Source organism: Tiliqua scincoides, chromosome 5 (genome assembly GCF_035046505.1).
Source record: "Tiliqua scincoides isolate rTilSci1 chromosome 5, rTilSci1.hap2, whole genome shotgun sequence".
Classification (NCBI taxonomy): Eukaryota; Metazoa; Chordata; class Lepidosauria; order Squamata; family Scincidae; genus Tiliqua; species Tiliqua scincoides.
Window position 1 is genome coordinate 80756779 of NC_089825.1, and position 24441 is coordinate 80781219.

Below are 24441 nucleotides of genomic sequence, written 5' to 3' on the forward strand. Positions count from 1 at the left end.
TGAGGGGTAAACTGTAGAGGGAACAACAGCCCAGCTATAGAGATGAGGAACCTGGGTCTACCAGTCTACCAGTACCATCGTCTGAACCCCTCTGCAGTCATCAAAAGTCTACCATGAACAATAGGAAGATGTGGGAGAAAATGGTTTTATTTCTTCGCGGATTTCAGTGTTTTCCAAGGATAGACGTGCAGAAGGCAGTGTTATGTATATTTATTCAAAATTTATTATAATTATAAATTATAATCACTTTAAAAGTGCACTAGGTAGGTGATATAGGTGGTATAGTGTCAGCAGATAAAGCCACAGTTATTACCCATGCACTCTACCATAATTAAATAATAAAAATTTTATTTGGTTTTTACCTCAGACTTGGGGGGTGTGTGATTTTATTACAAAAATTAGAAGTGCAGAAAGCGATATTTTGTGTTTTTGTTTTGCTATTATGGTTTTCTTCCACCTGTAACAATTGAGTAACTGATGGATAAGAGCTTACTGATCAGTAGGAAGGACCAGAACAGGAAATGTCTATGGCTTATAGAGTTGCCTAGAAGTGCTACAACAAGAATAGAGAGAGGCCGAAGAAGAGTTTCTTGAGCTATTCTCAGGGGAAGCCTGCAAATAAGGAAGGTGGAAGCAAATGCTTCTCCATCTTCTTCCCTCATGTTGACAGCTTGGGTAAGCTGGAAGGAAGGGTTCTAGCAGAGTGCGCATGTATGAGGTGTGCCAAACCACCCTGGCACAATTTCAAATCTTCCCCATGGATTGAATAGGGATGCCAACAGTAAGAGCAATTTTTTTTTTTACTGAGACAACCAGATACACAAGATGTTTCTGCCATATTTCAGTTAAACTTGACCTTTGAGGCTGAACAGTGATTTGAATTTGGATCTCTCTGGTTTAAATTCAACACTATCCACGACACAGGTGTCATCTTGCCACACTGAGCAGGCAAAGAGCAGGAATGTGCTGGCAAATGCTGTGCTACCACCTGGACAGAGCGTTTTTACTAGCAGACAGTTTTAGAAAAGGCAAAATTACATTTATCTACAGTTATCCCACCACTCAAGAAGAAAACATCTTACCCCAAAAGTCCCAAAAACTTACGGAGGGGGCTTGGTAGGTCGCCCGTCAAACTTGTCCTTCAACTGCCTCTCTGCTTTAGTCAGTGTGGAGCGGGGGGCACCTTCCTCAATGTTCACCTCTGGGTGCTTCTGGATATAATCTCGCATCATCTCCTGTGGACAGTAAACAAGTGGGGTGGGTCAATGTGACAGAGACAGACAAGAAGCGTGGGGAGAAGCGGAAAACCCTCCCTAGGCTCTAGGGCTGCGGGACGGGCAGGAGGGAAACTGCCTGTGCTACCCTAACCAATTCAACACTTGGCAACGGAAGTAAAGGAGGAGGAGTTGCATCACAACTCTCTTCAGGCTGAGTAAGAGACAATGACACCCACAAGTCGGCTCTCGGAGCGCAGCTGGGTTTCAGCAGCCACGACAAGGCCGGGCTGAGCACAGGGGGAGAAGATGGAGGGGAACTGTTGAGTGTTCCCTACCTCATACTCCTTCCGTTGCTCCAGAGCCTTATGAATCCATTTCAGCCTTTTTTTGTCCGAGAGCTGAGACCATTGCTTGCCCAACGCCTCCTTCACCTCCTTCGTGGTGGCCTGAAAAACCCAGTTGGGGGGGAAATAAAAAAGTAGGTAAAAAAAGGAAAAAATAGGGGGAGGGGGAAAGGGGGACACTGCCCACCCTAATGGTACAGCAGTGAGCTAAGCTAAACTTTTAGAAAGGTGAATTTGAAAAAAAAAATGTTTTCCTCCAGTTCCTGAAATAGGAGCAGAGTATCTCAATACATAAGAAATCTTCAAGCCCAAATCCACATAAGGGAAATGCTTAGTTTATGCATTCACTGTACAGGCAGGCCCTCGTATCTGTGGGGGTTGAGTTCTGGCCTCTCTCCTCAGATACGGAAACTGTGGGTACAGGGAACCCTAAATAAATAGTGGCCCCCACACCCCCTGCCCAATACAGTACCTTATTATTCTGTAGTAATGCTTGCAGCACGAGCATTTCTTGCTTCAGTATTCTTGTTGAACTGAAAAACTGAACATTCAAATTGAAAAACTTCAAACTCAAGAACTGTCCTGCTTCCTGTGCACTTCCTCCTGCGTGCAGGCTGGTTGTGTTCGGTTCTTCAGTTCAGCAAGAAAGTTTAAGCCATTTCTGCCCAACGTTGCATATACGCAACAGGGACCAAACGTGTACATCTGTGGGCTGGGCAAAAATGAGTTAAACAAAAACCATTTGTGCTGCAAGTGCTACCTCAGAAACAGAAAGGTACCGTAGTGTATGTGGGGGGGGGCCTCTAGATCTGTGAGTAAATGAATCCACGGATACTGGATCCATGGATATGGAACCTGCCCCTATTTGCTGCATAAGCAGAGAATCTGATACTTAGTTCCAAAACTTACACTTAGCTTCACTTACACTTAACTTACACTTAATCTTAGCTTTTGTTTTTAAATATAAAGGATTCTCTTAGTCCTTCAGGCCATGAAGAAAAGTTGGGGTCTTCTGTTCTTCTCCCCTCACTCTATTTCCCCTCTTTTTTGATCCAGAAGGTCCAAATTATTTAGTAAATATGAATCAAAGAAGCAGAGAATATAAAACTAAGCAATCTACCTGCATATATTAGATGATGAGAACTTTCTTTCTGAACCAGACCAGGGGTCTCCAAACTACATTATCTGGCAAAGTGTTGAGGGCTGGAAAAAATTTTTAAATCTAAAATGTATATAAATTAGAGATGGAACTTAGATGAGTGAATAAATGAAAGAATGGGCTCATTCATTCAACCTCTTTGGCTCTCAGAACACCCTCCAGACACAACCACAGCACAGCTCCAGTTGCGTTCAGTTGAGTAGCCCAGAGGCTCTCAGGGGATAAGAGGCTGGCTGTAGGCCAGATAGAGGCCTTTGGAGACCCCTGTTCTAGACCACACCAAGTGCCCATCTAGCCCAGCTATCTGACTCCAAAAGCAGCCCACCAGATGCCTCCAGGAAAGCTCCGAAGCTGTGCAAGAGGGAAAGAGCAATCCCCTGTTGTATCCCAAACAACTAGTCATTCGTGATATTTTGCCTCTGGCTCCACTCCACTTCCATGGTTAATAGTATTCTCTACAAATCTGTCCAATTCTTTTAAAAGCCATTTATGTCACCATCGCCAACCACCCATGGAAGTGATTTCCACAGGTTAGTGCTACACTGCATTAAAATGTGACTTCCTTGTTGCTTGGCCTATACCTTATACTCATTTTCACTGGATCACTAGAGAGAGAAGAGAAATTATTCACCAGTTCCTGCTTTTCAATTCATGATTTCACAAACTTCTCTCACACCCTCTTAATTGACTTTAAGGTGGTAAGCCCCAATGTTCCAAGCCTTTCTAACAAAAAGGTGCTCCTCCACTCTCCTGAAAATTTTTAGCTTTTTCTCTCTCTTCTTCAACAGTCCTTGGACCAGTTGACACATTCAATGAAGTGGTAATATCCTTCTAGAACTGTCCCCAAACCAGGCCATAGCTTAAAGTGGTAATGTTAATAGAAAAACACCATCTCACTGAAACTGGTAAGGGGAAGGTTAGGCCGAACATTTCTCCCTGACATGGTAGCCGTGTACAACTGTCTCCATGTGAAAGGGATATTTGGGATAGGGGAAGCTTTTGAATGTGTAATCTCACTCTGGCAGCCTGATATGGCCTAGAAAAGTCTTTACCACTTGGTTCCTCCTAGTGTACAAAGTGGCCCTTAGATACGCGACGACAAAAATACAACTAACACTGCCAGTTTATTTCAACTGCAGAATCCAGATTTATTGGATACAGAATGCGCAACAACTTGGCTTGCCTTGCTCTTTGCCTTCATTCTCGGTCCTTGCCCATTCCATTACTATTTGCACAGCTTCTCCTCCTTTGTCCACATCTCCTTCACCCACATTTCCTGTACCCCACGCTTCCCAACCCAAGTCGCAAGGTTATAAACCCAGGCAGAGTTGCTTACGTCAGGACGGACTTTCAGGTAGATTTTCTTCTCATGGGTGTACCAGAGCTGTTGGGGAGTCTTGGGTTTCTCAGGAATATCGGATTTCTTGGCATTCTGTATGAGGTCTGGGTGGTCTTCTCTTCACAGGGTAGAGTGACAAAAGGAGGTGGGAAAGATACGATGGCGATTACTGAACTATGCGATTTGTAAAAATTCACATGCAGGCCCCTTCTAAAGCAGTGCACACCACTACCCACCCCTTCTTGAACACTGAAAGAAATCTCCAGACAGTAGAAAAACCTGATTCAATCTATTATGGGTTTTCCTCCTTTGGATTAAGCTTAAGTTATCACTTCCAACAATATATACCATCTTAACACAAAACAGTGGACTACAGCTTTCAGTAATAAAGATGGAACCTGATCATTATCATTCCCTCTTTTTCATTTCCTTAATGTTAAAGAGATATAACCACTGGGTGCTAGATAGGAGACAGAATGCCAACATGCAGTTGCTGCCAGGCCATATGTAACTCCCTCTTTTGTCCCACCTTCTTCCAGTATCAAACAGACATTTAATGCTAGAAAAGAGGAAAGGTTTTGTGTGTGTTTTTATCAGGCAGAAAAGTCGAAGATGCATTATTCTGTGGGCTGAATACAAAGTTGTTCGAAAAATCTAATAGCAAGTGCTGAATCTTCACCCAAACATCACACAGTTAGGAGGAAATACAGCCTTCATGCCCTATTTATGAGCTTCCCAGAAATATCTGGCTGTCTACTATTGGACAGAATGCTAGTCTGGATGAAATCCTGGTGCGATCCAGCAAGGCTCTCAAGTTTACGAAGGTGCTTTTCTAAATATTGACATACACACAGTGGCATAGCTAAGAGAGTGCAGGGTGTAGTAGTTGCACCGGGCTACAAGTTTTAGGGGGGGCAACAAGCTGAGCTTGACACTTGTGACCAAAATTGTGAAAACCTTGGCATGCATGAATAATACCATCATGTTAAAGATCATTGGAAATGCTGAAAGCAGTGAAACAAACTGCACTGGTATATCTGCATTCTATCAAAAGTTATGGCCAATTAACCAGAAAATGAAAACATAACTGCCTTATGGAACAAAAAGTAGATTTGCTCAACTCAAAACTGACCAATGAGACTGATTGTTCTGAAAGCCAATGAGATGTTATTATGATACAGCATGGAACCAATAAAGCGTTAATATGAGTCAGCTCTCATTTCCATGTATTGTAATATAGTTGCTTCTGCTAACTGGGTAAAGAGGTACTTTTTCAAGCAGTATTCCTCTTATATTTAGCAGGGGGAGGATAACCATCCCTCTTCACTCCAGCACAATTTATTTATTTGACATATGCCATATAATACATGGACTTATATAACAAACTAGATCAAATATCAATGTCCGGTTCATCCAACCATTCAAGGACAGAGTTACTTTCGTTGAAAAAGTCAGACCATGGGCCAGTATACGCCCTTAGTTTACAGCGAGACACAATGTAGTATATCGTTCAGCGGTAAAACCCGCAAATCACAATGCAGTATAAGGTTAGGCAGGAAAACCAGCACAATATCTCTAACGAATAAGGGGCATGCTCAGTGGCATACCTGGGGGTCCTGACGCCCGGACAATCCCCCGTTTTCCGCCCCACACCCCCACCCCTGACCCGGAAGTAATTTCAGTGACATCATCATCACCACAATTACTTCTGTGTGGCTACCTCCTCTGTTCCTCCTTTGGAAAAAAGGGCGAACGAAGGAGGCAACCGAGGCCCCAACCGAGCTTTTCGCGCCGCTTGTAAGCAGCATGAAGTCTCCATTGGAGTGGTTTGGGGCTGCTGGAAGCTCACCTGTCTTGGGTGCTGCTTCCAGCAGCCTCAGACGGCTCCAAAGAAGACCTCTGTTGCGCTGCCTCTCTAGGGTGCTTCTTTCCTCTCCTCCTATAAAGGAGGAGGGGAGACTGGGCCACCCCAGTCTGGCATTCAATCGCTGCCAGAGAGGCAGTTTTTTGCTGCCTCTCCAGGAGCAATCCTGGGCGCTCCTCCTCCATTAGGAGGAGGTTTTTCTTAAAGCATGGGTCTTCAAACCCTGGCCCAGATGCAGTCCGCAGCAAGCCTCTATCTGGTCCGTGGCCATCCTCTTGTCCCAAAAGCCTCTGGCCCTCTTGGTCAAACATGACTGGAACTGTGCTCTGGTTGTGTCTGGAGGGTGTTCTGAGGGCCAGAGAGTTTGAAGGAATGAGCCCATTCATTCATTTATTCACTAAACTAAGTTCCATCTCTTATTTATATAAATTTTATATTTTTTCCCCAGCCCTCAACACCATGCCAGATATTTGATGCAGCCCTCTGGCCAAAACGTTTGGAGACCTGTCTTAAAGGGACAGAAGCCGGTTTCTCTCCCTTTAAAAAGGCAAACGGGCAGCGGGGGGACACTAGGCTCCCCCCTGTGAGATAGGCGAGGCGGAGAGATAGTGATGGGCCAAGTTCATCCAGGAAACTTCAAGGCCGAGAGGAAATTTGAATCTGGATCTTCCAGGTCTAAGTTCAGCTGCCAAACCACCACTCCATCCTGGCTCTAACTTTTGCTATTCTATATCCTGAATTTGAAGACTGAAACCTTTGGACCCCCTTATTGTGAGTTCGGCAACTTCTGAGTCAAGGTTGGTTGCATCAAAACAGTCTCCTACCACAAAGTTCACGTAAGTTTGGTCTATGTATGCAGCCCACAGTGGACAAACCTCAGAGGTACCAAGGCTACTCTTACCTAAACCTCGCCAAATTTCGCTCAAATTCTTGCTTCTCTCGCTGGAAGTCTTGGATATATTTCATCTAGAAGATAGAGAAAAAGTATAAAGCAGGTGCCGATTAGGGGAAAGGAAGCAGAGGAAGGCTGTGATGTTCTGGAACTGCCACAATACCAAACCCCTCATAACAGAGGAGGCAGAAAGGAACAGAGCTGTGCAATTCTGTGGGCTGAACATAGTGTCCACAAATTCCAACAGTAAATGCTGAAATCCCATGTAAATGCCACATACTCAGGGAAAGCAGAAATACCAAGCTATTCACCAGAATCCAGACCTCCCCCACACAACTAGAAGCATGTAGCTGAACACACCCCACGCCTGCTAAATCCAGATAATCAGTGGGGTCCATAAATTGTACAGGCTTTGTAGCCTGTAGAGAGAACTCAGGGAAGGGCAGGTTATTTTCCACTCATTCCCTGAAAGCCCTCACTTTTATTGCCTTCCACAAAAACCAAAAGGAAAAGGAGAGACACTACTATCAAGGCATGGTTTCTCTTGCGCAGAGTAAGGCTTTTGCTGGAAGTGCAGGACCACCACCCCCAGCATGGAAGGCAGGTTGAATGCATGAAATCTTGCAGATAATCTATAGTAACTTTCTATAGCCATAAAGGGTACTGCTCACCTTTTTCTTTTCAGGGAGCTCTTTATACTTCTTGGAAAGTATCTTGGTGAGATCCAGGTTACTCATTTCCGGGTGCAGTTTGGCATATTTTGCTCGCTTCTCCATGAAAAAACGGAAGTACGGGGTCAAAGGTTTCTTGGGAAAATCAGGATGCTTCTGAATGGGCCATACAGGGAGGAAGGGCAGAAGGAAAATATATTATTTTGAGGCTCCATGTCCCCAAAGGTTGGAAAGTTTTTTCCTCCCAGTAAGCTGATGGACGTGAATTGAGCCGGCAGTGCATTAAAAATCTAAAAATGAAGAAACCCACGACATTCTTTTGCTGATTTAGTTAACGGGTCATCCCCATGTGACCATCCCTTGCTTGTGCTAATGTTTTGTTCACTAAACAAAGGTGTTTTCTTCCAGTCCAGTCATAATCAGCCCAGACTTGGATCACTAAAGTTGCAACTCTATGCATAATTATCTGGGAGTAAGCCTCACTGAACAGAATTACAGCCCAATCCTAACCAACTTTCCAGCACCAATGCAGCTGCAATGCAGCCCTGAGTTAAGGGAACAAACGTTCCTTTACCCGGAGCCTCCCTGACTCCCCTCCCCACAGCAGGATGCAGTGTATCCTGCTGACACTGCTGCATCAGCGCTGGAAAGTTGGTTAGGACTGGGCTGTTAAACTTACTTTTGAGTAAACATACATAGGATTGCACTATCACATTAAAAAAAAGATAAATCACACATGTGAGCACACACAAACACAAGGTTCAGTCTACCACAACCTAAGAAATGGCAATGTAACCATAAGAGAGTGGTAGAAGTGATGAACTGGGCTCTCCCAAGCAAATGAACATGTTACAAAAAGACAGGTACTTTTTAATTCAAAAGGATTTTAGATTCCAGGGATTTGCTTTGCAGGTACAGGTTCAACCTTGTTAAATATGGATTTTTTAATACACAGATTTGACTCAGTATCAATTGCCACTGCAAATGAAAAAGAATGGGCTGATCACTGGAGAAGGGGAAAAATGCATCCCTTTAAAATCACAGATTAAAAACTCCTTTTCTTACTGTTGTAGAGAGACAGTCATGCAGGTGATTACAGGTATAACGTAATTATGCATGGATTTTTCACCCATGGAAAAACCCATGGACTTTTTTATCTCAACATGTTGAGAAGGGCCCTTTAAATTAAAGGAAAACAGTCATTTAACAATAGTTAATGCAAGAGAGAGCAGGCAACCAGCTGACAGTCAATTATTCTCTCTCCAAAGCAACCTACCCCTCCCTTCCCCCTGAGCACCTGAAAGAAAATCACTTTGCTCTGGGTGAAGGGAGGGAAGCTTTCTAAAGCATGGAAGGAGACTGATTGATGGATTGCTTAATGACTCTATCTTACATCACAAAGCTCAGTAAGGCTGTTTTTAAATCGCCCAGCAAAGGGACACTGTTTTTTAAATGGATTTGCTTTAATGAGATTTCTGCCATCCAGTGAGTTCTAGGAACAGAACCCTGATGCAAATAATGTACTCAACCTGTACATTAGTTGCCTATTTTTCTATCCCTCCCATTTCTCTTCTTCTTCCTTTTTAAAAAAAGCATGTTTCTAGCTTTAGGAATGACAGTTGTATGGCAAAACAAGATAACTTGCTTAAACTATACCACCAGGTATTAAAATGCTAAGATACTTCTGAACCATTAATTAAGATACCATTGATTGAACCAAGGGTCTCCAAACTTTTTGGTCAGAGGGCTGCATCAAATGTCTGGCACGATTTTGAGGGCTGGAAAAAATATAAAATTTATATAAATAAATTAGAGATGGAACTTAAATGTGTGAGTAAATGAATGAATGGGCTCATTCATTCAACCTCTCTGGCCCTTAGAACACCCTCCAGATGCAACCAGAGCACAGTTCCAGTCTTGTTCAGCAAAGTGGACCAGGGGCTTTCAGGGGACAAGAGGTTGGCCACGGGCCGGATAGAGGCTCGCTGCAGGTCGCATCAGGCCCTTGGGCCTGGGTTTGGAGACCCCTGGATTGAACCATTGATTAAGATACTTCTGAACCATTCTACCCTTGGATATTATTAACATTTTCATGACATTTGAGTTAGCTCAAATTCTGATCAAAATTAGAATCTCAGCTTCATGTGACATCAACATCAGCTGAACCAGAAGTTGCAAAAACTCTTCAAATTAGGGATTCATTTCACATTTTTAAAAATGTACGAAAGTTTCCAAAACAGGCAGTGAATAACCTTAACAGGCAATGTTTAATTCCATTTTGTTCCCTTGAACACCTTCATTGTCCATAGTCAGCACTTTTCCTGAAGTTCACTGAGGAGAGGAGATGGAAACCCAATCCTTCCACAACTGCTGAGCCCTCCTTCAGGACAATGGGTAACAGGCAACTTGTGTCTCCATGAAACTAAAATAAATTTGTTGTTCTTCTCTAAGAAACCAATACATTCCCACATGAGATTAACCCTAAATACAGTATTTGGCAGAACTTTCTGGAAAACCATGCAAGGCTCAAGGGCCACCTGTCTTGCCTCAAAATGTTCACCTCCTCATGTACCAGGAGAGAAGGGGGGCTCCCCACCCAGTTCTGTTACAACCATCAACTGTGAGGAACATCTCTGCTCTCCTCGACTGAGAAGACACAGGCTATATTATAGGATATCATTTAATTTTTCTCAAATAAGATTCAAGAGTATATAACTTCTTTAACAGTTGGTGACAGGGCCCTGGACCTGCCAATCAAATGTTTATTTCAGATGTGAAACCTGGTTCTTGCTGCTGTTGTCTTTACTTGGGAAGAACTCCAAAAGACATTTAGGATAAATTAATTTGTATATATTTCGGCAACACCTAAGGGATAGACAGAAGGTGGTGGGGTGTCTTCCAGATGGCATCCCATAAGCCTACTGCATATGCAAACACCCCTCAAACAACAGTTACAAATATAAGTATTCCCACTAAGTAGTAACTGTGGAGCAATATACAGAGGTGCCAACCTTTCCATTGGCCCCTGCTCTTACACCTTTAACAGCAACCTTACCAGCAGGTGTGAACTCATGAGAATGCTCATCTCTTATTATTTTTGTTTTCTACCTAATTAAAGTGCAATCCAAAGTGCTCGATTGGCTGGCATAAATCTCCTGTGGTGGCCCAAGAGTGTTGCAAACATATTGTAAGGAGGAGGCGGGAGGCCTTGTGAGCTGGGGAGGCCAACACAAGGATGGGGCAAGTTCACGCTGGCCTAGGGAGGCAGCACAGGGAGTTGGGAAGGGTGGAGGGAGGGCAGATCAGGCCTGGGAGGGGGGGTAGGACCAGCCTGGTCATGTCCTAAGCCCCTCCCGAGCACCCCAGAGTTACAGAGAACTGCTCAGATCTGCGCCAGTGAAATTGCTGGCGCAGATCCGAGTAGTCCCATTGTGGTGGCTGCCACACTACACAGGGTAAGGGAATTTCTTACTCCAGGTTGTGCGGGAGCCATCTCCTACCCTGTGCTGGATATAGCGCAGGCCAGTCAGGGATAGGATTGAGCTGTAAATTATCTTTACTCCTCATGGAATGAAGACAGATTCAAAGACACATTTATATTTTTTGCAACAATTCTTCCAGACAGAGAATGTAACTCAGGGAAGCAGCACTGTTGAGTGGTGAGTGTGTGTGATCAAACTCAGTTTTCAAGTTGAGTTGCTCTCAAATTACTTGCCAGGAAAATACTACTAAGATAGTGAGAATTAACATGAATTATTAGAAGTTGTCAAAAGCACTCATCTTCAGAGGAGATTGTCCTGGGGTCTCTCTGTATGATCCACTGTTCTTGATCTTTCAGTCAGCCTTCTGAAGAAGGGTAGGCAAATCTCTGCACTAGATGCAAATAGATCATTCAACCACTTCCAGTGCAGAGATTTGGCAGAATTATCCACTTGGGGAGTAGCCTACTCTGCTGTGTTTTTGAACAAGTCACACAACTATGACCTTACCTTCACCCAGTCAGAAGATAGTCTCCAAAAAATGACTCACAGAGACACAAGGGAACAAAAGTTGATCATTTTCTACGTAACAGTAAGGTGTACCATTATGTTAAATTCAGGAAAAAAACCAGAAAAATCATGACCATTTTAAATCTAAGTACCTTAAGTAAAGTACGCTCCTATACTTTAGAAAAGCATTTTGATTACCAGATGTTGAAATAAAACATTTTCACACATACTGAAGTTTATTAGCAAGCTGAAATGGACATATCAACAACTCCCAATTTAATATGTAAATGTAAAATAGTCTATAAGCATCATAAGGCCGCCTAACAAAAAATACTATGATAATTGGTGCTTTATTCAGTGTGATTCTTGTGGCGATTTCACTATATGCCTAGAAATTGAGTTTGGGTGGCCCCTCAGAAACTTACTGCGGTCTTTTAATGTTCTAATTTTTTCCATGTGGTCCTCTAGAAGTATGGTGTGGTCCCCAGGGTGAGGGATATGGCTCAGGTTGAGAACTACCAATTTAGTGCTTCTTAGTATCTTAGATGCAAAGAATTTCATTTCCTCTTGGTCACCAACGCCATTTTAAGTGACACTTTGAACTCTAAGTACTGTGGGGGGGTAGCTTGAAACACCGCAGAATGATAATACCCTTTGTTGTGGAAAAATAAAGGGTGTATGAAATGACACATGTCTGAGGCAAAAGTTTCACAAGGTCCTTAAAAAACAAAATCCCTCTGAGGGATTCCAAAATGAGTCCAAAAATGTAGTTACCCAAAAAAGTGTGCCTCAGTTAAGTGCCTCTTAAATGAAACATTGGACTAAAAACTGCACCACATGAGCAAAGCAAGAAAGATACCAGAACAGCCAGCTTGATTCAGAAGAGTAAGTTTTATTGCTGACCCATGTCTTCATTAAATCAAAACCTACCTTCAGTTTTTTGCCCTTGTAGGGGTTTTTCACATGCTCCTCAGCGTCCGTAATCAATTCAGACAGTGTTCGGAACTTCCTCACCTGCAGGGACAGCCAGCAGTAGAAGGGTATGGGATGAAAAACTACATGAACTACATTTCTACAGCCAACGTATTTTATCTGTTGTGTCAAAATTAACTAAAGCTACATGATTAAATCCATGAGGGCTGACTTTAAACAGAGAGATTGATAGTTAAGGACACACTTGTTCCATTTTCTGAAGTTATTTTGATTCTGTTATGAAGCAAATATGAAGCAAAATAATCTGAAACAGCTAACAAGAGGTAGTTATTAAACGTACAAATTCTCATATTTCCTTTAATTCTCAAAAAAAGGCAATGAAATAAAGGCTTTGATAATTTGCAAATGTACTTTCATTTGAATGAAAGGGAGCCCTCCTTACCCACGGGAGTTCTGTTCCTGGAACCCCCGTGGATACAGAAATCCGTGGATGCTCAAATCTGCAGATTTGGGCACCCTAAACCCTCCAAACTCAATCAGAACTGCACTCTGTTCAGGTCCGTAAGGTGATCTGAGGGCTGTTTAGGGCAAAAGAAGCGACTTCCAGTTTCTTGGGGAAACCAGAAGTGATGTTTTTATGCCCTTATAAGTGCCTCAGAATGCCTTATAAGGGCATAAAAACGTCACTTTTGGTGACAGAAACCAGAAGTTGCTTTTTTTTTTTTTTGCAGTCTCCCTGGCCCTCAGATCATGCTCCAGATAGGTTCAGAGGGTCTAGGTGGGCCCAAATCTGCAAGTTCTGAACCTGTGGATGATCAAATCAGTGGATTCTGAATCTGTGGATACTGAGGGCCTCCTATATTAAGCAGATTAATCCGTGGACAGACCCAGTAATTGCCTATGTGACTAAGAATGTCATTTGTCATCCTTGGAGCAGGTGCCATACTCCTTCAGTGTAACATCTTGTGTATGGCTGCTACTAAACAGACATTAAATCGTAGCAAATTCCAAACGGGCAGCACAAAAACAAGGAATCCTATGACACTTTAAAGGCTAACTAATTTATCATGGCATAAGCTTTTATGGGCTAGCACATGATGTGACCCCCCCCTTTAAATAAGAGATTAATAGCACAATCCTAAGCATACTAAGAAGTAACTCCCACTAGGTTCAACTTACTCCCAGATAAGTGTGTGTAGGATTGCAGACTAAGAGGAAGGGGGAAAAAATTTTAAAGCGAGGCCAAAAGGCCCCAAAAGTGCAGGCATTTTTATGCAGACAATAAAATGAAAATAAGACCCAAACAGAGCGCTAGCTATCTCATACCAATTAGTTGCCATTGGTGATAAATTAGCAATGCAAGAATGAGCACACACACACACTTTAAAATAGGAATAAATATTTCCCTAGCAAGAAAACCTCTCCCAAATGCTGTCTTCCATTTCTATAGTATCAAATTTACTAATTAAATCTCACTCAGCTGTTTTATACTGGAGCCTCCCTTTGAGACCAATTTTTTTTTTTAAAGAATCATGACTTTAAATTCAGAATATCCTGGCCATCTTCCACAGAAATTTCAATGTGACAACGACACAGAGAGCAACATAAGACCAACCAGCCAGAAAAAAAGTTAATGAAGAGGCTAGGGAGAGAAAAAAGGAGTAGTCAAGAGGTGGGATTAAGTGTAAAAACCTACAACAAAAGGCATCTGTTTATGACAGTTTGAAGTAGATCAATCCGAGATGGCACAGTGTGATAATGGGTAAAGGCAACTGCAGGAAAGACAGGATCTGGGGAAGCAGGCAGCCTCCCAGTCTTGTTGCCTTACTGGAAAAGTCACTGTTGGCAGTACATCAGAATTGTAAGACTAACCCACATGACAGCATCATTTTTCATTCATATAGCATATTTGGACACAGGCCTTATTAGACCAAACAAGCAGTTACCTCATTGGAGATCTCAATCCATTTCATCTTGCACATGTCACCAGAGAAGTCCTTGAAGGCAACTTTGTCCCAATCCAGGTGTGATTCGGTGGTTTTGAACTTGCTGCCGTCATTGGTGGGCAGGTTGTTCTTCATGCACTCCAACAGGTTCAGCATGTCCTCCTGGGTCCAACGGTCTGGGAAAAACCAGGAAGGGAAATGATACATCTATATATCATCTAAATATCTTACAATATGTCATAAAACCAGGATTGCTAACTAGTTATGAACCCTGTACCGCTTAACCCAGTGGTTCTCAAACTGGAGCATCAAAATGCCCCACTTCCAGTTTCTGATTGCAAGCCAGAAGTGGGGTGCAACTGCTCCATTTTCAATTTCTAAAGCTTGGGGAGCCCTGCAAAGTGTCGTGCAGGGCTCCCTGCACCCACAGGAGGCCGCTGCAGGGACTGGTAAGTGCATGCCAGCCCCCTTAGCAACGCGATCCTGGGGATTGCATTGCTGCCGTCTCCCCTGCCCCTGCTGACTTCCCCCCCTCCGCCCCTGCAAGGATTTGCAGCAGTTCTCAGGTTCCCTGGGAGTTTGAGAACCGCTGGCTTAACCAATTTTTGCCTGGCCCACAGTTTGGTCCCTGTTGAGTATATGCATCATTGGGCAGAAATGGTTTAACTAAATGGTTCTTTGCCAACTAAATCATTTAAATATTAAAGTGTAAATACTGTACTATAAGAGCTCAATGGACCTCCACTTTTGAGGATTCTGAAAAAAGGGGCAGATTCCTTCCCTCTAGGTATGAGATAACTTACAGTTTAATACATAAGAACTAATGCTCAAAAGAAAAGAGCATCTAATTTTTGTATTTCCTGTTACAGTAGCACAGCCAGTTTCAACCACTGTGCCGAGTGGTTCAAAGGTGTGCCACAGGAATTTGGGAGAAGATCATTTATTAGTAGGGCCAATGGGAATGTGAGCCGCCCCCCCCACTGGCAGCATAGTTTGCCTTATCAATTGTCAAAAGCCTGATGGTGTGCCTTGACAATTTTAGTGCCTTGTCAGTGTGCCATGAGATGAAAGATTGAAAATTGCTGCAGTAGCATGCGAAACAGCGTAATAGCCCAATCTTGTGCATGTCTACTCAGAAATAAGTCCCATTATAGTCAATGGTGCTTATTCCCAGATATGCGTGAACAGGATTGCAACCTAAAAAATAAAAATGCTCAAGATCTATCAGTATCATTGAAGATTTGGGTTTTTAAGATATAGTAATACCAATTACACACTTTGTGCGACAAAAAAAGGGATATAAATATTTTAAATATATTACCACTGAGCACCATCAGTTCAAATGCTTGCAGTTCCTACACCAGTGTCTCCCAAACTCCTACAAGGCAGTTGGGAGCACTGTACATATGTGTGGGGGAGGAGAAAAGGCAGAAACGTGATCCCTAGGGATTGGGCTACCGTTGTGTGTGTGTGTGTGCGTGTGCGCGCACGCTCCACTTATCTAACAGGATGCCAGCCTCTGGGGGGTACAGAGAGCCCTGTGGACGTCTCTGCAAAGCTCCCCAAGCCTCTGTAATGGTAAAAAAACTTGATTGAAAGACACTTCCTGTTCTCGATCGTAAACAGGAAGTGATTTTAACTGAATTTTTAGTATTACAGAGGCATGGTGAGCTCTGCAAAGGCATCCACAGGGCTCCTTGCACACCCCAGAGGCTGGCACACCCTCAGATAAGTGGAAAAAACCCTCCCCCCCACCAGCAGCATGATGCTGGGGATCGCACTGCTGCCTTCCACACTCCTTGCTTCTTAAGGGGCCAGAGTTAAGTGCTTCTCAGGTTGGTGGGTTGCAACTCATCAGTTTGGGAACCACTATCCTATGCTATATTGGTAGCAAAACCTAGGAGCATAAACAAAATAATAGCAAAGCACCAACCAACATGCTATGAACAATGGCTTATTACACCAAGTACGTCAAATTCCAGCATTCAATTCTTAAGTCGGGATCATAAAGGCCTTATCTGCACATGGCAGCATGTATAGCCTATGTACCACATGTCTGAAAACTCCATGTTTAATTAAACACTACTGTGCAACTAAAAAGGTTACTTCTATTCTAAACAATAAAATTAAGGAAAAATCTGCAGAAGAGGCAAATACAGAATTTCTTAAAAGGAATGATGCATACGTAGCTAAGAGCTAATAAAATATTTATTCCTTTGTCCATTGGTATATTCTGTTTTGTTTTTAAGATAAAGCACACACAGTAGTAGTCCCATGCCCTAGAAGGCTCTCTCATTACAGATGCACATAAGCTGGCTGTGCTTAATTACAGTACTGTATAACGTAATGGATGTTTAAGACCAATTTTGTTCACTGAACATTTTAAACTAACACCAGTGAGTGATCATAGGAGTGAACTGTCAGTAATATCTGGTTCAAGAAATAGAGAATGGGGGTGACTAGAGGAAATGAAGTTGCTGCAAGAACAGCTGGGCACTGGTATCACAGGAGAAATTAATCATAAGTATAATTCATGCAACAACACCAGAAGTTAATCTATATGTGCTAAAAACACTGTACCTATTCTACAAGAATTAAAATATAAACAGGCTCTGAAAATCAGTTTGAAAACACAACATGTAGATGTTAAAACTGGAGCTTATATCAATTGCTATCCTGGCCCCTTTAGCCACCCAGGGCCAGTATCGGAAAATGCCCGCCCAGGCAAAAAAAGTCACTTCCGGTAAACTGGAAGTGAAGGTTTTGGCCTTTGGTCCTCTGAGTGCCAGAGAGTGTGGCTTCCCCATCCCCCAGCAGGCCTTTTGAGGTCTCTGGAAGGCCTAAAAAGATCACTTCTGGTTTTTAGCAGAAGGCCTACCGAAGGCCTCAGAAGGCCTACTGGGGAGGCCGGGGCACTCTGAAGGCCCTTTAAGGGAGCTTTAAGTTTAAAAAAAGTGGGGGAGGGGGTTGCAGTGGCACCCCCAGGGCATTTGCCACCCCCCATCCCCTAAGGAACACCAACACTTTTACACACATACACCTTAAACCCTCCCTCCACAGTTCTGATTCTCAGCAATTTTCAAATGCACCACTGCATCCTGAACGCTTTAAAAATAGTTTAATTTTGAGTTGGGCTTTTCCAAATAAAGATTATGGGGGTAGGAGCACTCAGAGCTGGGGTTAGAGTGGCCTACACAATATTTCAAGTACATCTTCTCACCTTGATTTTTGGGGGCTGTCATTTCTAAGTCGGTTGGACTATCCGCTTCTCCGTTCATCCTCCACCTTTTGGACCCTAGGGTGACACCTCCTGGGTCTCCCCCTTCCAGCTCCCTCTCTCCCCCCTTCACGGTGGCGTCAAACAATCAATCTTCAACCTGAAAAACACAAACAAACTGGAGTTAGGCCTCTGCTTGTTTATAAGAAGTTATCCGAGATAAGCGTCCATAAACTTTAATCTGCAACTTCAGGGGTGGAACTGAAGGAAGCAAGATCAGGATGCATTGTCTGTCACCCTGAGATAAGTGACCAGGAACAACAGCAGAATTGTTTTATCTCGTGGGCGAACACAGCTGGCAACACCTTGGAACTCCCTCTCTTTGCATCAATGATGGTGGTCAGGATAACAGTACAAATTGGAGCATAATTTGGACTCAGAGATCCCCCTCCCAAAAAGGCCTAGATGCAGGGACCACGCATTAATGGGGAGGAAGATTATTATGCTAAAGGACTTGGTGGGATCAATTTAACAGAAAATCCCCAATCCTATCCACACTTTCCTGGAAGTAAGCCCCAGTGACTCCGATGGGACTTACTTCTGAGTAGACATGCATAGGGTTGGGTTGTAAGATTAAGAAAAAGGCAGATCCCTGGAGTGGGATCCATTTCACAGCAAAATACTGGGAAATATGGTTGATGCATCACAGCGGGGGGGGGGGAGGGCTTGAAATGTTATATATGGGGGTGCAGGATCTCACCAAAGAAGGGAGGCTTGCTGGGAACTGGAATAAAGCAGGGGGGGGACTAGCCAGCCTTAAAAGGGTGGAAAGCTCATCTGTGAGGCAGGGAAAAGGAGCTGGGGTAAGCCGTCCGGGGAGGGAAAGTCAGTGTGGCTGGTTGGAAGATCAACAGGGGGAAAACGGGCCGAGAGAGGAGCAGAAATCTCTGGCACGGAGTGGGCGGGATGGGAAGGAGAGGGAGGCAGGCCAGGCGAGTGGGAGGGATCTGCGAGGCTTTTTCCCCCCTCCCTTCCCTCCCCGCTGCTCTTCAGAGGCCGCACCACCGCCAGCCAATCTTCTTCTTCGCCGACGCCGCCCTGCAGCCGGAGAGCCGCAGCTGCTGCTGTTTGCTGCGTGCCTGGCCGCCTCTCCCTGCCTGTCTCCAGGCAGGCGGGCGGGAGAGGGAGCGAGAGAGAGCCGAGCCGTCGGGGCTGTTGCTGCAGCTGCTTCTCCTCCTTCCCCCGCCTCCTTCCCTCCACACGCCCTGCGGGTGCCGCCGCCGCACGGAACCATCCAGCCGCCAGCGCCGCCACCTCCAGCCGCCCCAACCCTTAAGCCCCGGACAGGCTCCAGCCATCTGGCTCCCTGCCTCCCAAACTGGCTCATGGGGCAAGAAGACGGCGTCTCGACCCAGCCTCGCCTCCCTGCTGGCGGACGCCAGATCCCAGCGCTCGTAAGATCGACTGCCCGAGGAAAGGGAATCTTCTGGCCGCCGCATTCCAGGATCGCTCCCTCTCTCCCCTTGACTCGCTCTCTTGGATCTCCGCAGGATCCACTGCGCAAGATCTAATCCAGCGCTTCCTCTCTCGGGTTCCTCGGCTTTGGCTCGCCGAGAGATCTCTTGCCCCCCACGGGATCTCCCTCCAGCGACTGCGGTGATCCCCATAAGAAGTCAGCCTGGGTCCCCCCAAACTCTCATCGCCTCTTTTTCATGTAAATCTGGTCCCTTCCCTTCCCTCCCACCCCCGCTCCAGAACAGATCCTGATTTCGATCCACTGGATCTCTTTCCCACTCGCACAGCTCCCCAGCCAGCCTCCCAGGGAGCAAGTCGGTCTTCGGCACGGTCCCCCCCAGATCCCTTCCCCTTCTTCGCCGCCTTCCACGGTCACTAAGGTGTCTGGAGGCTTGGTGTGCCTCGCCCCCCCTCCAACCCCCGTACCGGAGCGCCAAGCCACGGACCCCGCAGCTTTCTCCAGCCGATGCCCGATGCGTGGCGGAGGGCACCAGGCGATTGCGACGTCTCTCTGCCGGTCGAGGCGGCTAATAAGGACGAGCCGAGCCCGCCTCGTTGTGGCGGCGGCGGCTGCAGGCGCGAGTGGGGAGGAGCAGAAGGGAGCCGGAGTGGAGCCGCCGCCGCTGCTGCTGCAGCAGCCGCCCCATCGGAGCCGCTGGTGGAAGGGGGGCGGGGAAGGCTGGCTGAAGAAATGAATGCCCGGCTGGGGGCGTCCAGGCAGAGCCGAGGGAGGGCAGCACGTCCTGGCTGCCGCCGCGGCCGCCTTCTCCAGCGCCCAGACCCCCGGGGAGCGCCTCCCCCTGCGCGCCCAGGGCGCACGGCGCTCGGCGGGCGAGTCAGACCCCGTCCGCCCGCTTCTCCACACCCACCCGCAGCGGGAGGCCCCCCGAAAAGCGCTCCTCGCCGGGGAAAGGGGGGAAAGAGGAGGGGGGGACGCGCGGGCGGGCAGGCGCCGAGAAGCCAGCCTGTGAATGGATCCACCCTCCGGATGGCGGAGCGTGCGCTGGCTGCAGCCGGTCGGGGAGGCCATGGCGACTCAGCTCGCTCCAGGCTCCCCGGCGCGGGAGAGGAGAGGGGGACCCGCTGCAGCTTCTCTGCCCGTTTAGTACCATTAAAACCAGCACGGCAGTTGTAAAGCCCGGGTGCGCAGCGACCGTGGCGAAAAAGGCGGGGGAAGGCACACGTTCCCCCCGCCGCCGACTGGCTCCCCTCCCTCTGCAGGCAGCCAGAGAAAGGCGGCGGCGGAGGCGGCTTGGTGGCTTCCCTTCCACCGCCTCCCTTTCTTCCCAGCCTGGGCAGGGCCCCCTCGGTTCGAAAGGAACCCCGGGGGGGGGAGAAGAGGGGAATCGGGTCTCCCTCTAGCTTCCCCTCCCGGTTCTTCCAAGCTGGTTCCCGCCGCCACCAAGCAGAGCGGCTTGGGAGAAGGCGCCTTGCCGCCGCCTTCCTTCTGATTCTCCCATGGCCGACCGACCCCTGGGGCCTTTCCTGCCAGTTGAGCGCGTGGAAGGCAGGACAAGGGCGAGTCCCCCCTCGGAACGTGCCCTGGAATGTGATCGTAAAGGACCCAAATGCAACCCCGAAATGTGGGGGGAGGGTGGGAAAAGCAACCCCCCCCAAATTGCAACCCTCGAGTATGAAAAAGACACACAAAAAAACCCCAAAATGCGGGTGACCGAAAAATTTCAAAGGAAAAGTCCAAAAGGCGTTTGCAATTTAAAAATAATAATAATGATGATGAGGATGGTGAAGCGCCCCAAAGCACGAACCAAGCCCACATTTCCCCCAGTCTTACCGAGGAGGCTGGAAAGAAGAGGCGGGTGCGGGTGCTGTTGCTGCAGCAGCCGCCCGCCTGCCTGCCTGCTCGTCTCCTTCCACTGCCGGAGCCCGAGGAGGTAACAAAAGCGCCTCCCTCCAGCCCCAGATGGCGGAGCGCTGCGTCGGGTTAATGGCGAGCTCCACATGCGCTCGCCCTGCCGCAAAGCCAGCCCCGGCTACAGCCAGCCAGGCAGCCTCGCCTCGCCTCGGATCGTGCCTTCTTCGCCCCCCTCCCCCTGATCCGTCCTTTCCCACCCACCCTCCTCTTGCAACAGGGGGCTCCATGCTGGAGCGGATTCGAGGGGACGTCTGCAACCTACCTGCAGATCGGAAGGCGCCGAGGAAAGCTCCCCTTTTTTTGCCCCCTCTCCTTCCCTCGGCTTGTTTTAGCTGGGAAGCGTTGGTTGAATGCACGCCAGCTCTGCAGCGCTGGCCCCGGGCGTGGACTCGCTCCAGTCCCCGCAGAGAGCTCGCACTTCCCCCGCCTCCATCTCTCTGCTTTTTTCTTCCAATCAGCCGGTCTCTTTTCGGCTCCCGGATCCTTAGGCAACCTCACAGCCCTTCTCCACCATTCCCCACTTTTCCATCTGCTCCCGAGACGGGCTGGTGGCAGCAAGAAAAGGCAACATCTCTGTCCTTTTGCCACCCCCTGGGGCTCCAGATCTCTCCTGGTGTTCTGATCTCTCCCAGGTTGTGGGTCTGCCTTATCTCTGTCCCGGTGTGTGTGTCTTGTGTGTCTGTGCGTATGTTTTTATTGCTCTTTGCTTTTGCAACACTGTAGTCAACCGAGAAGGAGAGGGAGGAGGGGAAAGGGAAGAGAGAGCCGAGGGAAAGAGAGGAGGGGAAAAAAAAACCTTACGTTTGCAACAAATCCTCTTCCTTTGGCGTTTGCAAAGCGATCACAAATCACACGCGCTCGATTTTAATTCTTCTTGCCCCCTCCCCCTTGCCCCCTCCCTGCCTTCCAAAGATCTCATCCAAAGGAGCTGGGAGGGGAGGGAAGAGGAATCTCAAATATAAATATATATATTTGAAAAGGATCAACCTATCCTTGCAAAGCCACCAGATTATTTTTTTTTGTGGGTAGACATATTTTTGGCAACAAACTGACATTTTTTTAAGGTGCCAGCAGCTGGTCTTCCTTGTAAACAAGATGGGGGGAGGGAGGGTGGTTGTGGTTCTCCCCCCCCTCCCCGTCGAGGATTATTGACAGTCATCTTGGGGTTGGATTCTCCACCGTTGCGTGCAAATGACACTCTTCTAATGGATCTCTCAGTCAAAAGCCAGACTTCTCTATCCCACCCCCTCTCTTTTTTTCTTCTTTTTTTAATCTAATTTTTTCCAGCTCCACCTTTGTTGTTAAGGGCGTCATCCCCGGCCATAGCCAATCATCTGCTTTTGGAGTTGCCTGCCAAATTAACCACGATCCCATAAGCAAAAGCGACTTTTACAGACACACAAAATGCAGTGTGCTTTAAAGGGCTGGGGGAGAGGAAGCCAGAGCTCATCAACGTGTATTTTCTCCTCCTTTTGCAGTAAAAAAGGACGACCTGGAATGATCTGCACATTGGCTTATTCTTTTTTTGTCCTGCTTTGCAATAGGTAGGAATGGGAAACCTTTTCTCTACCTTCTCTTCCCCCCTTGGGGAACTGAGACAGAGGTAAGGTTCTTGTCTGTGTTTCAAATGTAAGCGGTATATGTACTAAGGTTACTCTGAAATTTATTTTTAAATTCAGACAATGCTAACATGTATTTTTCAATTTATAAATTATCAATAGATTTTTATGTATAGATAAACTTTTATGCATAGGTTATCAGTCTATGCATAAAAGATGCCACCTCACAAAGATGTCTTTTCATCATACATTATATTTTGCAGTTTTTAGTGCATGTACAATGCACTAAACTGGGTAAGAGGCACTTTTCCAAGTGGGTGCTCCTCTTCTGTTTACCAGGGGGAGAGTAACTGGCCCTCCTCACCCTAGCAGTGTCTTTTCTAGTGGCTGTGCGCTGGTGTTTTTTGGCATCTTTTTAGATTGTGAGTCCTTTTGGGACAGGTAGATAGTTTAGAGGAAGCTGCTTGAACCATTCACTAATGAGGCTATACTATATCTCCAAAACTAGATGTAATAGGGCAAAACAGATGCCATTTTTGGAATCGGCACCCCAAATTCATATCATACCACCATAAAGTTTGGGAAAAACTTTTGATCCTCAATTTTGTAGGCCTGTGTAATTAGTGTAAGGCCTATTCTATGCACCTTTACATGGGAATATGGTTCATTGAACTTGTTGGAGAGGAGATGAGATTTACACCTGAGTAAATAGGTGTTTTCTAGGCCTCTTCAGCCTAGAAAAGAGACGCTTGAGGGGGGACATGATTGAGACATACAAAATTATGCAGGGAATGGACAGAGTGGATAGGGAGATGCTCTTTACACTCTCACATAATACCAGAACCAGGGGACATCCACTAAAATTGAGTGTTGGGCGGGTTAGGACAGACAAAATAAAATATTTCTTTACTCAGCGTGTGGTCGGTCTGTGGAACTCCTTGCCACAGGATGTGGTGCTGGCGTCTACTCTAGACGCCTTTAAAAGGGGATTGGACAAGTTTCTGGAGGAAAAATCCATTATGGGGTACAAGCCATGATGTGTATGCGCAACCTCCTGATTTTAGAAATGGGTTATGTCAGAATGCCAGATGCAGGGGAGGGCACCAGGATGAGGTCTCTTGTTATCTGGTGTGCTCCCTGGGGCATTTGGTGGGCCGCTGTGAGATACAGGAAGCTGGACTAGATGGGCCTATGGCCTGATCCAGTGGGGCTGTTCTTATGTTCTTATGTAAATGGTCAGGGGATCAGGCTGCACACATCTGCATGCTTGCACAGGAGTGTAATCTGTACATGTTTACTCAGAAGTAATTCTGGTTGAGTCCAATGGGACTTACTCCTGTTATGTTCTTAACACCTCAGAATGCCAGCTGCAAGAGAGGGCAGGTCTCTTGTTGTCTTGTGTGCTTCCTGAGGCATCTAGTAGACCACTGTAAGATACAGGAAGCTGGACTAGATGGGCCTTTGACCTGATCCAGCAGGGCTCTTATTATGTTCTTAAGGGCACAGTTCTAACCAACTTTCCAGCACTGGCATAGCTTTTCAGTGGGGCATGTGCAGTATCCTGCAGTTGGGGGGCAGTCACAGAGACCTCCTCAAGGTAAGGCAATGTTTGTTCTCTTACCTCCAAGTTACATTGCCCTTACCTCGGTGCTGGAAAGTTGGTTAGAATTGTGCCCTAAGTGACATAAACTTTTGTGAACTAGAGCTCACTTCATAAGATGCATAAAGTGTTATTTTTTGTTTGTTTTGTTTTTAGATTTGTGTGAAGAGGGCAACTAAAATGGTGAGGGGCCTGAAAACCAGGTCCTATGAGTAGTGGCTAGAAGAGCTTGGTTTATGTAACCTGGAGAAGAGGACAACCATCTTCAAGTAACTGAAGGGCTGTCTAGCAGAAGCAGGGGAGAACCTACTCTCTGTGGCTCT

General features: G+C 46.2%; 1 protein-coding gene and 1 long non-coding RNA gene across 7 annotated transcripts in view; one reads left to right on the plus strand and one right to left on the minus strand.

Annotated features, from left to right (window-relative positions):
* UBTF (upstream binding transcription factor) overlaps positions 1-21625 on the minus strand; it is a 46920-nt gene extending 25295 nt beyond the window's left edge. For 2 of the 6 annotated variants that reach the window (XM_066628069.1, XM_066628064.1), the window contains exons 1-9: positions 21222-21625; positions 17575-17731; positions 14355-14530; positions 12406-12489; positions 7487-7642; positions 6825-6889; positions 4057-4177; positions 1553-1663; positions 1105-1235 (exon numbers count right to left, since the gene is read on the minus strand). In XM_066628069.1, coding sequence (XP_066484166.1) covers positions 1105-1235; positions 1553-1663; positions 4057-4177; positions 6825-6889; positions 7487-7642; positions 12406-12489; positions 14355-14530; positions 17575-17632 — 902 coding nt within the window. In that variant the 5' untranslated portion in view covers positions 17633-17731; positions 21222-21625. Of the gene's footprint in view, positions 1-1104; positions 1236-1552; positions 1664-4056; positions 4178-6824; positions 6890-7486; positions 7643-12405; positions 12490-14354; positions 14531-17574; positions 17732-19512; positions 19817-20878; positions 21054-21221 lie in introns of those variants that run through there. The other 4 variants (XM_066628065.1, XM_066628067.1, XM_066628066.1 and 1 more) reach the window with 4 other exon arrangements.
* A 645-nt stretch (positions 21626-22270) lies between these two features.
* The window catches only part of LOC136654350 (uncharacterized), a 28598-nt gene continuing 26427 nt past the window's right edge, over positions 22271-24441 (plus strand). The window contains exon 1 of the long non-coding RNA XR_010794598.1: positions 22271-22562. This is a non-coding gene — a long non-coding RNA (uncharacterized lncRNA). The remainder of the gene's footprint in view (positions 22563-24441) is intronic.